Consider the following 11777-nt stretch of genomic DNA (forward strand, 5'->3'; position numbering starts at 1 on the left):
CTGGGTGGCTCAGTTGGTTAAGCGACTGCCTTCGGCTCAGGTCATGATCCTGGAGTCCCTGGATCGAGTCCCGCGTCGGGCTCCCTGCTCGGCAGGGTGCCCGCTTCTCCCTCTGACCCTCCCCCCTCTCATGTGCTCTCTCTCTCTCATTCTCTCTGTCTCAAATAAATAAATAAAATCTTTAAAAAAAAAAAAAAAAAAAGAAGTGTAACCGAACTCGAGTAGTTCACTGCTTGTTGTGCAGCAAATTGCACACAATCCAAGGAAATGTTGAAAGTAAAGAACTTTTTATTACTTGTTACAAGTAAGGAAACCAGGAGATCGTTCTGAAAGCACTGTCTCCCTGTGGGGTTAGTATAGGAAGTTTTTATGCAGGATGCAGGGGCAGGGAGCTCATATGGGCACTTCTGGTCCAGTTGCACATGTCGAGCATTTCAACGTGCCAGTGTGTACATTGTATGTTCAAAAAATGGCACAAAACTCTACTCATAGGAAGAGATCTTAGTAGTATTTTTTTTTAAAGATTTTATTTATTTATTTGACAGAGAGAGAGACAGCAAGAGGGAACATAAGCAGGGGGAGTGGGAGAGGGAGAAGCAGGCTTCCTGCGGAGCAGGGAGCCCGATGTGGGGCTCGATCCCAGGACCCTGGGATCATGACCTGAGCCGAAGGCAGACGCTTAACGACTGAGCCACCCAGGCACCCCCTTAGTAGTATTTTTTAAAATTTAAATTCAATTAGCCAACATGTAGTACATCTCAGTATTACAGTGAGCTAAAGGTAACTTCAGGTCAGCTCAGGGGAGCTTCTGTGCAGGTCCTCAGCTCCCTTCCAGCTCAACCTGACTCACATCAGGGGCTACTGGGCTAGACGCACTTAGCAAGGGGCTATCAGGTAAAACACCTACTTAGGTGTCTCCTTGGCCGGAACTGTTGGTTCTGCAAAACAAGACACCTTCCTTCCCTGCTTTTGTCCCTTCTCTTCCTCCCTTCCACTGATAGCTTTAAGACACATTTATTATTTGAATAACTTCCCCTTGCATCCTAGATAACAGAAGTAGACAGCTTCACTGTGTATGCTTTCTTATTTCTCATCCTTCAGACCTTCACATTTTCCTCTGTCACTTCCTTCAGTGTCTCTCTTTGGTGACCAATGGACTGGATTTGAATCTGGGACTCCCGTACCATGATCATATCCCATTTCTTTTAAGCTGGATGTTCGATCCCTAAACCAGATGTATTTTCTTTATTGGAGCAAGGGAAGGACCCCTGGATGGTGATGAGAGCCATGACAAGAAGAAGGAGCTCAGGTGAATAAAGAGCTAGTCACATAAGAGCAGCTCTTGTTGATAATACAGCTGGTCTGTGACATGGCAGCACTTTGAGATGTTTGTGTGAAGCTCTCTCTTCAAATGCCTGTGGAAGGGAGTCTAAGGTCTCAGCAGGAAGGTGATATCAATATGAGTTCCCAAAGGAACTTCCCTTCCAGCTCACATTTACCACTCTTCCTCTCTCATATTCCCCTTTTGTTTTAATGAGGAAACTACCTTTGGTTTCTTCCAGAGATAATTCTCTTATTTCTTTTTTAATTGAGTTGGTATCTCCAGCCAGCAAGTGTTTGTTGAGAGCCTGCTGTGTTCTTAGATTAGGATAATCAGGGATGATCTCCCAGAGGAGCTAATTTTGAACTGAGGCCTAAATGAAAGTAGCCATGCCAAAAAAAAAAAAAAAAAAAGTGTGTGTTTAGGCAGATGGAACAGAAGTGCAAAGGTCCTGAGGAAATGCTGAACTTCACTTATTTGAGGATCGGCAGGAAGGTTGTGTGGTTAGAACGAGGAGAGTGAAAGTGGAAATTAATGATGAAGTCAGAGAAATAGGCAGAGAACAGGTCGTATAAGGCCACATAGGCCATTGCAAGGAATGAGATTTTATTCTAAGCATAAGAAGCCTTGGAGGTTTTGTGCAGGTGAGTAGGGGATCTTTGTTTAAAGATCACTCTGGGTGCTTGTGTAGAATGAGGATAAGAATGAAAGCAGGAAGATCAGTTAGAGGACTAGTTCAGGATTCCACATTAGAGATAATAGTGGCTTGGAATGGGGTTTAATATGTGAAGGTGATGAGAATGTGTTATAGTCTGGTTATATTTGAGGGTAAAATTGACAGGATTTGCTGAAGGATTAGAAATAGAAAGAGGCATCAGAATTTGGAAGCTTGCAGAAGGAAGTCAAGAGTAATGCATTTGAGATGGCCATTAAATATCCTTAATAGAGAAGTTAGATAAGCATTTAAAAGCCTGCAGGATGGTAGTCAGGACTGAGGAATAAATATGAGGTTAATCTCTGGATTATGGGGTTAGATGAGATTATGGAGGGAATTGATCTAGATGGAAGTCAAGGTGAAGTCCAGGGGCTACTTAAGTCAGGAGTTACTTAAGTAATCTATGATCTAGGATGCAATCAGGAATGCGGAGGACTGGAAGCCAATGACAAACACAAGGAGGGAGCGGTTAACTGTGAGAGATGCTGCTATGAGGTCAAGGAGGATGAAGGATGAGACCTGGCTATTGGATTTGGCAAGACAAAGGGTACTGGTGACCCAGACAGAGTAGGTTTGGAAATGAGAGGAATGACAACCTGATTGTAGAGGATTAAAAAGAGAATAAATAAGCCAACAATAAAAACTGTTGTGGGACAGTGACTTAACTCACCAGGCAGTGTTGAGGGCCCATTTGAGGAATTCTCAAAAGTACAAATAGAGTTTTAAAATGTATTAGAAGTTTTTAATAATAGTGCTATGATAATTAGGACAAAGAAGTATGATTCAAGTTTGTATATGTAGTACTATTTCAACTGCATAAAAGTGCAAGGAAAAAAGCCTAGAAGGAAATATGACAAAAATGTTAAGTTCTGAGGGTGGGAGAGAAAGGGGGGAAAATTATTGACAGGAAATAACAGACATCTCTTTTGAGAAGTTTTACCAGGAAGGAGTACAGTAAATGAATAGGAGCTGCAGGGTGAACCGTAGAATCAAAGGAGAGGTTGTTTTGTTTTTATTTCAAAGGAGTCTTTAAGATGGAGATAAATATTGGAGAGATGGTACAAGAGTAAGTGATCAGGAAATATGGGTGTTAGTGATCAGAAAGGATGGTTACTCGAAATTGAGATTTTGAGGGTCTTGCCATAATTGGAAATAACAAGGTCTATTATGTCTACTGTGGGGGGAAGGTAGGTGGAATGAGGTGGAGGAAAATAGTGCTTCAGAGGAAGCAGTGTGCTCAAGGTTGCAAACAGAGCAAGAGGTGAAGAGAACACACAGAAGGGAAGGAGGCTGAGGTTGCAGAGTATTTGCAGAAAGTATACTGTGAGTTCCTGAAGGCCTACTGGTTAGAGTGCAAGAGAATACTGTGTCACAATAAAAGATGTCTAGACCCAGAATAGGATGAGAGTCTTAATGTTGAACAAGGACGCAGGAAACCAGGGCTTTCCAGGAGTATTGGGATACCCAGGTATCCCAATTCCAGGATTGGTCCTGGAGTAGTTTCTCTGGGGAAGATGAGTACTTCTTCCTATTATAACCTAAGGGTAGTGGCATTGTTGGACTAAGAGCTGATGGAAGTCAAGCCTTCCTGGGAGAAGCCAGCATTAATAGCAGGATATGGAGGTCTTACCAACATCCAAAGCTCTGGGGGCTTCTCTTGTAGGCTGTAGTGGGTGGAGTGGCTGTCTTAATATAAGAGAGAATTACAGGTGCAGCATTGCTGGAGTCTGGGATTGGGGACAGCTTTTCAGGAATAGCAAAGGGACGTGAAGTTTCAGGTGAGCCCTGAAAGGATGTAAAGCAGGTAGGGAGGCTGAGGGTAGAGGGAAGGAGCATTCCTGGCAGAGGCAACAGTGTACTGAAGGCCATAGGAGGATGGAGCTTGGTGTAATATGAGGTATTCAAAGAAGGCCCTTATAGTTGGAGCCTAGTGAGGGACAGATGCCAGGTGTGAGTTTGGAAGAGTCTGGCAGGGTCTAGGCCAGGAAGAACCTTCTAGGGGTTATAAAAATGACTTGGTAGAGGTGCTTGGGTGGCTCAGTTGGTTAAGCATCTGACTCTTGATTTTGGCTCTGGTCATGATCTTGAGGTCCTGGGATGGAGCCACATCATCGGGATCCGCGTTCAGTGGGGAGTCTGCTTGAGGATTCTCTCCCTCTTCCTCTGCCCCTCCTCCCACTTGGCGCACGTGCCTTTTCTCCCTCTCTAAAATAAATAAATAAATCTTTAAAAAATGACTTGTGGAAAAAAAATGACTTGTGGGTTATGAGCAGCATTTTAAAAAATATTTTGGTTTTGTTTCTTAAAGAAAGTAACAGAAGAGAAAAAAAAATTTTTTTTAAATATTTTATTTATTTATTTGACAGAGATAGACACAGCGAGAGAGGGAACACAAGCGGGGGGATGGGAGAGGGAGAAGCAGGCTTCCCGCCGAGCAGGGAGCCCGATGCGGGGCTCGATCCCAGGACGCTGGGATCACGACCTGAGCTGAAGACAGACACTTAACGAATGAGCCACCCAGGCGCCCCCAGAAGAGAAAATTTTTTTAAAAAATCAAAATGCATCCCATGTAGCAAAGATAATTTCATGACCTATTTGTTTTATGTTTGTGTATTTGATCATAATATAATATGTATTTCTTATCTTTGAATTTTGTCCCCAAAGCATTTGCAAGCTAATGAAGAATCTTAAGTAGGACAGTGAAACAATGCAATTTACATATTTAATATATCATTCTTGACTGCCAGATGGAGATTAGAAGAAAGGGTCTCAGGACATGACTGAGTAGGTTATTGTTCAAACAAGAGGTTCAAACAAGAGGTGCTCTGGGCTTTCTCACAGTGTTGCTAGTGCCATTGGGGATAAGGATCAGATTCAAGAGCAATTTAGTAGATCAGTTCAGCAGGAGTTGAGGGGGGCAAGAATGAAAGAGGTCTCCCCAGATGACTTCTGCTTTTCAGACTCCATTTTGTCATCTTCAGCCATTACCTCTTTTTCAGTTTTCTCATTTTTTCTTCCATTAATTTAATGACAACAAAAATAACAATTTAATCATGTTATTATAACATGGAGAGCAGTTGGGTCTAAACTGGATTTATTTGATCCCTTACACTGTACCCTTAATCACCATATTCCAGTTGGGTTCTTTCCTAGTGTTTTGTAAACCATATTGTGCTTCTCTTTCAAAAACAAAGTAAAAGCCAAATATCTCATCCCAGTAAATTTTGCTGACATGAGTTGATGTTAAACTGAGCTGTGTGGGATTTTTTGTTTTTGTTTTTGTTTACAATTTCTGCTTTTCAGCAAAAGCATGTTTTCCTTGGATTTCTGACTCATTTCTTTTTTTAAAAAATTTTTAGAGAGGGGAGGGGCAAAGAGAGGGTGAGAGAGAGAATCTTGAACAGGGTCCACGCCCAGCGCAGAGCCCGAGGAGGGGCTCAGTCTCACAACCCTGAGATCATGACCTGAGCTGAAATCAAGAGTCAGATGTTTAACCGACTGTACCACCCAGGAGCCCCTCTGATTCATTTCTAAAGACTGTTTACATTTGATTTTGCTGATTTGTGTTGATTTTCTTTCTTAATATCATCCTCTGTTATATTCTACAGCCTATGTGCAGTGCTGTCAAGAGACTGTGCATCATGCTCCAGTCATATTGGATAGTGTTCTTCTACATTTAAAAGTTATACCTATTCATCTTTGTTCAGAATAACTTAAAACTTTCTTTACTGTGTAAACTTGTCATTCTTTCTAGAATATTTTAGAGATGCTTTTCTGGGAAATAAAACATTTGGCCTTGAGTGGAATGTACTGGGAAGGAAGACCTGAAAAAATGTATAAAGGGAAAAAGAAAATATTGTGTATGCTTTCTATGTTCTGGGGAATATAAACAGGCATATTTTTTCTACACTTGTAAAGCTTGAGGAGTAGGAAGACCAACATAAATAAATGAAATATAATTCTAGAATTGGAAAAATTGAAACAAGTATAGAGATTAAGATAAAGCACAGACTCAATTAGAGTTTTCCGGGATAGTCTTTCTGAGCAGCTGCCATTTAAGTTAGGACATTTCAGACAAAAAAGAATTGGCCAGGCAGAGAGCATTTCTCGCAGATGGAACAGCATGTGAGAGTCTGAAATGGGAAAGAATTTGATATGTTCCAGGAACTTAAATAAAGCCAGTAAGGTTAGAGCATTGTTTCTGAAGATAGTAATGGTTCAAAATGAGGTCAGAAAGGTAATCAAGGAATGGATCATGCAGGGGCTTTTAGTCCGTGAACAGGAATTTGGATTTTATTTGAAGTAGAAGGGGTAAACCATTGAAAGGTTTTAAGCTGTATTTTCTAATTTTTTTCTATACCAGAAGCATCTGGGGAGATTGATAAATGAAGGAAAATTTGCATTTTTAAAGTTGCTGACAAATATTGAGCATCAATATGCAAGCAATGGTTCTAGGCACTAAAAATAAAGCAGAGAATGAAGCAAAGTCATTGCTTTGATTAAGCATGGGGGAGACAGACAAGGAACTTTAAAAATAGTATATCCATTAGTAATAAATGTAATATAGGTGCAATTCCATATTGGGTGTTTTGATAATGTGACATTTGAGCAGAAAACTGAAGTGAGAGAGCAGATATCTGGGGAAAGAGCATTCCAAAAGGTAAACACAGAGGCACATGCTTGGCATTTTTGAACAGCAAGGAAGCCATTGTGGTGAGAACAGAATGAATAATTAGGAGTGGTAAGAGATGACATCAGAGAAGGGCAAACGCATGTAGAGTAAGGTCTTGTGGGCCCTAATAAGTAAGGACTTTGGGTATTATTCTGAGATGGTAAACTCTTAGAAGATTTTTGCAGGGGAGTAATGTGATATGAATTACATTTTTTTAAAGATTTTATTTATTTATTTGACAGAGAGAGACAGCAAGAGAGGGAACACAAGCAGGGGGAGTGGGAGAGGGAGAAGCAGGCTTCCCGCTGAGCAGGGAGCCCAACGTGGGGCTGGATCCCAGGACCCCCGGGATCATGACCTGAGCCAAAGGCAGACACTTAATGACTGAGCCCCCCAGGTGCACCTGAATTACAGTTTAATTTTTTTATTTTTTTTTTAAGATTTTTTTTTTTTATTTATTCATTTGACAGAGAGAGATAGTGAGAGCAGGAACACAAGCAGGGGCAGTGGGAGAGGAAGAAGCAGGCCTCCCGCTGAGCAGGCAGCCCGATGCAGGGCTCAATCCCAGGACCCTGAGACCATGACCTGAGCCGAAGGCAGACGCTTAACGACTGAGCCACCCAGGCACCCCTGAATTACAGTTTTAAAGAATTCTTCTGGCTTCTATGTGAAGAACAAAGGGTAGGGGCCAAGTTCAAAGAACAGAGACCAGTCAAGAGGCTATTACAGTGAGAGACAGGTGGTTTGGCCTAGGGCAATAGTAGTGGATATGGTCAGATAGTTGATTAATAGGAGAGGTAATAGGACTTGTTCATAGATTGGATATCTACCCAGACATTTGATCGAATGTTTCCAGGGGATGGTTTTTGCTGTTATTTTATAAGCTTCCTTGGTTGGATTCTAATCCACTCCAAACTTTAAGAACCACACACTTAAACTGTTTCTCTAATTACTTTCCTCCCTATAAACTCCCCTTATTCTATGTTTTCTCCTTGTGCCTTTTATTTTAATTGCACAAAATATTTCAGCACTGTTTAAGCCATTCTGTTCTTATAAGAATTTTTACTTTTTCTACCATTTTTACTTCAGAAGTTTCATTTCTCCTTGTAAACGGAAGCAGCAGGAATTTGCTTTCTTGTTATCTTCCAGACTTGGAATCCAGTTGTGAGACCAAAAAGTCATCTCCAGAAAAGGGAGCTTATGAAATGGAATCACTGCAATGGGAGAGTATGAGGAAACCTATCAGTCATAACCTTGATTACAGTGGTCTTAGAGATACGATGGAGGGCAAAGGAAAGTTTGAGGGTCAACAGGAAAGTCAGGAAGGACTTTACATGCACATGAAAATAACCTGTGGAGAAAAGGCCACTCAAAGCCATTCTATGTCACCTATTCTTCATCAGATAAATCCTACCAAGGAAAAATTGTACAAATGTAAGAAATGTGAACAAGCTTTCAACTACCTGTCATGCCTTACTCAACATGAGAAAAGCCATAATAAAGAAAAACACTCCGAAGTTAAGAAACATAGGAAGACCTTCAGCAAAAAGCCAGCCTATATTCAACATCAGAGGATTCAGAATGGTGAAAAGCCTTATGAGTGTATGGAATGTGGGAAGGCTTTTGGCCGTAGTTCTGATCTGATTCAACATCAGAAAATTCATACTAATGAAAAACCTTACCAGTGTAAGGCATGTGGGAAGGCTTTTATTCGCGGTTCACAGCTCACTGAACATCAGAGAGTTCATACAGGAGAGAAACCATATGAATGTGAGAAATGTGGAAAAGCCTTTAGTTATTGTTCACAGTATACTCTACATCAGAGAATTCATAGTGGTGAAAAACCCTATGAATGTAAGGAATGTGGGAAGTCCTTTATCCTTGGCTCTCAACTCACTTACCATCAGAGAATTCATAGTGGTGAGAAACCCTATGAGTGTAAGGAATGTGGAAAGGCCTTTATTCTTGGTTCACACCTTACTTATCATCAAAGAGTTCATACTGGTGAAAAGCCTTACAGATGTAAAGAATGTGGGAAGGCCTTTTTATGTGCCTCCCAACTTAATGAACATCAGAGAATCCATACAGGTGAAAAACCCTATGAATGTAAAGAATGTGGGAAGGCCTTTTTTCGTGGCTCACAACTAACTTACCATCTGAGAGTTCATACAGGTGAGAGACCCTATAAATGCAAAGACTGTGGGAAAGCCTTTATTTCTAATTCTAATCTTACTCAACATCAGAGAATTCATACAGGTGAAAAACCCTACAAATGTAAAGAATGTGAGAAGGCCTTTATTTGTGGCAAACAACTTAGTGAACATCAGAGAATTCATACAGGTGAGAAACCCTTTGAATGTAAGGAGTGTGGAAAGGCTTTTATTCGTGGTGCATATCTTACTCAACATGAGAAAATTCATGGTGAGAAGCATTATGAATGTAAGGAATGTGGGAAGACCTTTTTTCGTGCCACACAACTTACGTATCACCAGAGAATTCATACAGGTGAGAAACCCTACAAATGTAAGGAATGTGACAAGGCTTTTATTTATGGCTCACAACTTAGTGAACACCAGAGAATTCATAGAGGTGAAAAACCCTATGAATGTAAGCAATGTGGGAAGGCCTTTATTCGTGGCTCACATCTTACTGAACATCTAAGAACTCATTCTGGTGAGAAACCCTATGAATGTAAGGAATGTGGGAAGGCCTTTAGTCGTGGCTCAGAACTTACTCTACATCAAAGGATCCATACTGGTGAGAAACCTTATATGTGTGTTCAATGTGGTAAAGACTTTAGACGTCATTCACAACTTGCTCAACACATGAGGCTTCATAATTGAAAAAGCCTTGAATATGATTTAATATAAGAAAGGCTTTGGGCGCCTGGGTGGCTCAGTTGGTTAAGCGACTGCCTTCAGCTCAGGTCATGATCCTGGAGTCCCGGGATCGAGTCCCGCGTCGGGCTCCCTGCTCAGCGGGGAGTCTGCTTCTCCCTCTGATCCTCCCCCTCTCATGCTCTCTGTCTCCCATTCTCTCTCTCAGATAAGTAAATAAAATCTTTAAAAAAAAAAAAAAAAAAGAAAGGCTTTAATGTCTTCATCACCTCTGGAATGTTAGAGAACCCATATTATGTTCGTAATGAATTTAGGACATCCTTTTGTTTGTGCTCAAAATCAACTCATTTTTAGAAAGCCTGTATTAAAGAATGCAGAAATAACTTCTGGAACCCATTATACATTTTTAAGAATCTCTGTAACCTTGGAATGGAATGCTGGAGTATATCCTTTATTGAGCACCATCTCTATTTCACCATTTCCTGTGAAATTGGAGAAGTTACTTAACCTCTCTGTGCCTCAGTTTCTTTGTGTAAAATAATGTAATGATATCACATTGATTAAATTATAAATGATTATGCAACTCCCTTTGGACAGTATCGGATACTCAGTATCTGTTATTATTGCTACTATCATCATTATTGTATGTTATTAGAGAAGTCAAATGGTAAGAATATTTTTGAGTACAGTAAGATGTAAGCATTTTATTACCATCTATTCCCTTTTTTGTTTTTGTTTTAGATTTTATTTATTTGAGAGAGAGAGCACATGCGCACAGGTGAATGGGGGGTGTAGCTGAATGGGGAGCCCGATGGGCTCAATCCCAAGACCCCGGGATCATGACCTGAGCCAAAGGCAGATGCTTAACCGACTGAGCCACCCAGGGGCCCCCCTTTTTGTTTTGTTTTTACCATCTATCCCTTTTTGAACACCAGATAATTTATTCTATGACAGAAGCTTTAGAATATAACAAGGGCAGGAAGCTCTCCATTTTAGAGCTCATAAATTTTGCTGCACCAGATAATTCATACTGCAAACAAATTATAGAAGAAATTCCTTTAGAGTTATAGAGCTTTTTTATAAAATCAAGGAGAGGTGATTTTTCTAAAGCAAATTCCAAAAGCAGAAGTTGTTATTCCACATTTTCTAATTACTACTTTAAGGGAAAAATAATATATCAACAAAATGATAGCCAAGTAGCTCCATTAAAAGAAAAAAAACTACTAAAAGAAGAAAAACTATGGGGGCGCCTGGGTGGCTCAGTCGTTAAGCGTCTGCCTTCGGCTCAGGTCATGGTCCCAGGGTCCTGGGATCGAGCCCCGCATCAGGCTCCCTGCTCTGCGGGAAGCCTCTCCCTCTCCCACTACCCCTGCTTGTGTTCCCTCTCTCGCTGTGTCTCTCTCTGTCAAATAAATAAATAAAATCTTGGGGCGCCTGGGTGGCTCAGTCGTTAAGCGTCTGCCTTCGGCTCAGGTCATGATCCCAGGGTCCTGGGATCAAGCCCCATGTTGGGCTCCCTGCTCCGCGGGAAGCCTGCTTCTCCCTCTCCCACTCCCCCGCTTGTGTTCCCTCTCTCACTGTGTCTCTCTCTGTCAAATAAATAAATAAATCTTTAAAAAAAAAATAAATAAAATCTAAAAAAAAAAAAGAAAAACTATGTAAATTATTACCATCTTAAATGAGAAATCAAAATTTACCAACTACAGCTTTTTCTCGTTATCTGTATCTAATCCATTCCTGATAATATGTTGAGTAGTATATTTTCAGATGCCCAGATCTCAGAGTCTACATTGCATTATTTTATTTTATTTTTTTAAATTTTATTTTATTTTATTTTATTTATTTATTTGAGAGAGAGAATGAGACAGAGAGAGAGAGCATGAGAGGGGGGAGGATCAGAGGGAGAAGCAGACCCCCTGCTGAGCAAGGAGCCCGATATGGGACTCGATCCCGGGACTCTAGGATCATGACCTGAGCCGAAGGCAGTTGCTTAACCAACTGAGCCACCCAGGCGCCCCACATTGCATTATTTTAAATGGGAAAAATGATAATATGTTTCCAGCCCATTCAAATGTCTTGATTAGGTTTAAATTCAACTTAAACCACCTACTTGATTTCTCTCAGATTTCAGAATAATTTAAACATTTAAAATCCAGTAAATAAGTAAATAATTAGCAGATGATTGTGCATGCAATCATTTTATTTTTTAAAAAGATTTTATTTATTGGGCGC

General features: G+C 40.6%; 1 protein-coding gene across 1 annotated transcript in view; it reads left to right on the forward strand.

The window, feature by feature from the left end:
- Positions 1-10972, forward strand: part of LOC102740866 (uncharacterized) — a 22420-nt gene extending 11448 nt beyond the window's left edge. Inside the window, exons 4-5 of the mRNA XM_081807501.1 lie at positions 7858-9583; positions 9796-10972. Of these exons, the coding sequence (XP_081663627.1) occupies positions 7858-9551 (1694 nt within the window). The 3' untranslated portion in view covers positions 9552-9583; positions 9796-10972. The remainder of the gene's footprint in view (positions 1-7857; positions 9584-9795) is intronic.
- The last annotated feature ends 805 nt before the right edge of the window (positions 10973-11777 follow it).

This window comes from Leptonychotes weddellii, chromosome 16, assembly GCF_054177405.1.
Source record: "Leptonychotes weddellii isolate Sample4059 chromosome 16, ASM5417740v2, whole genome shotgun sequence".
Lineage (NCBI taxonomy): Eukaryota > Metazoa > Chordata > Mammalia > Carnivora > Phocidae > Leptonychotes > Leptonychotes weddellii.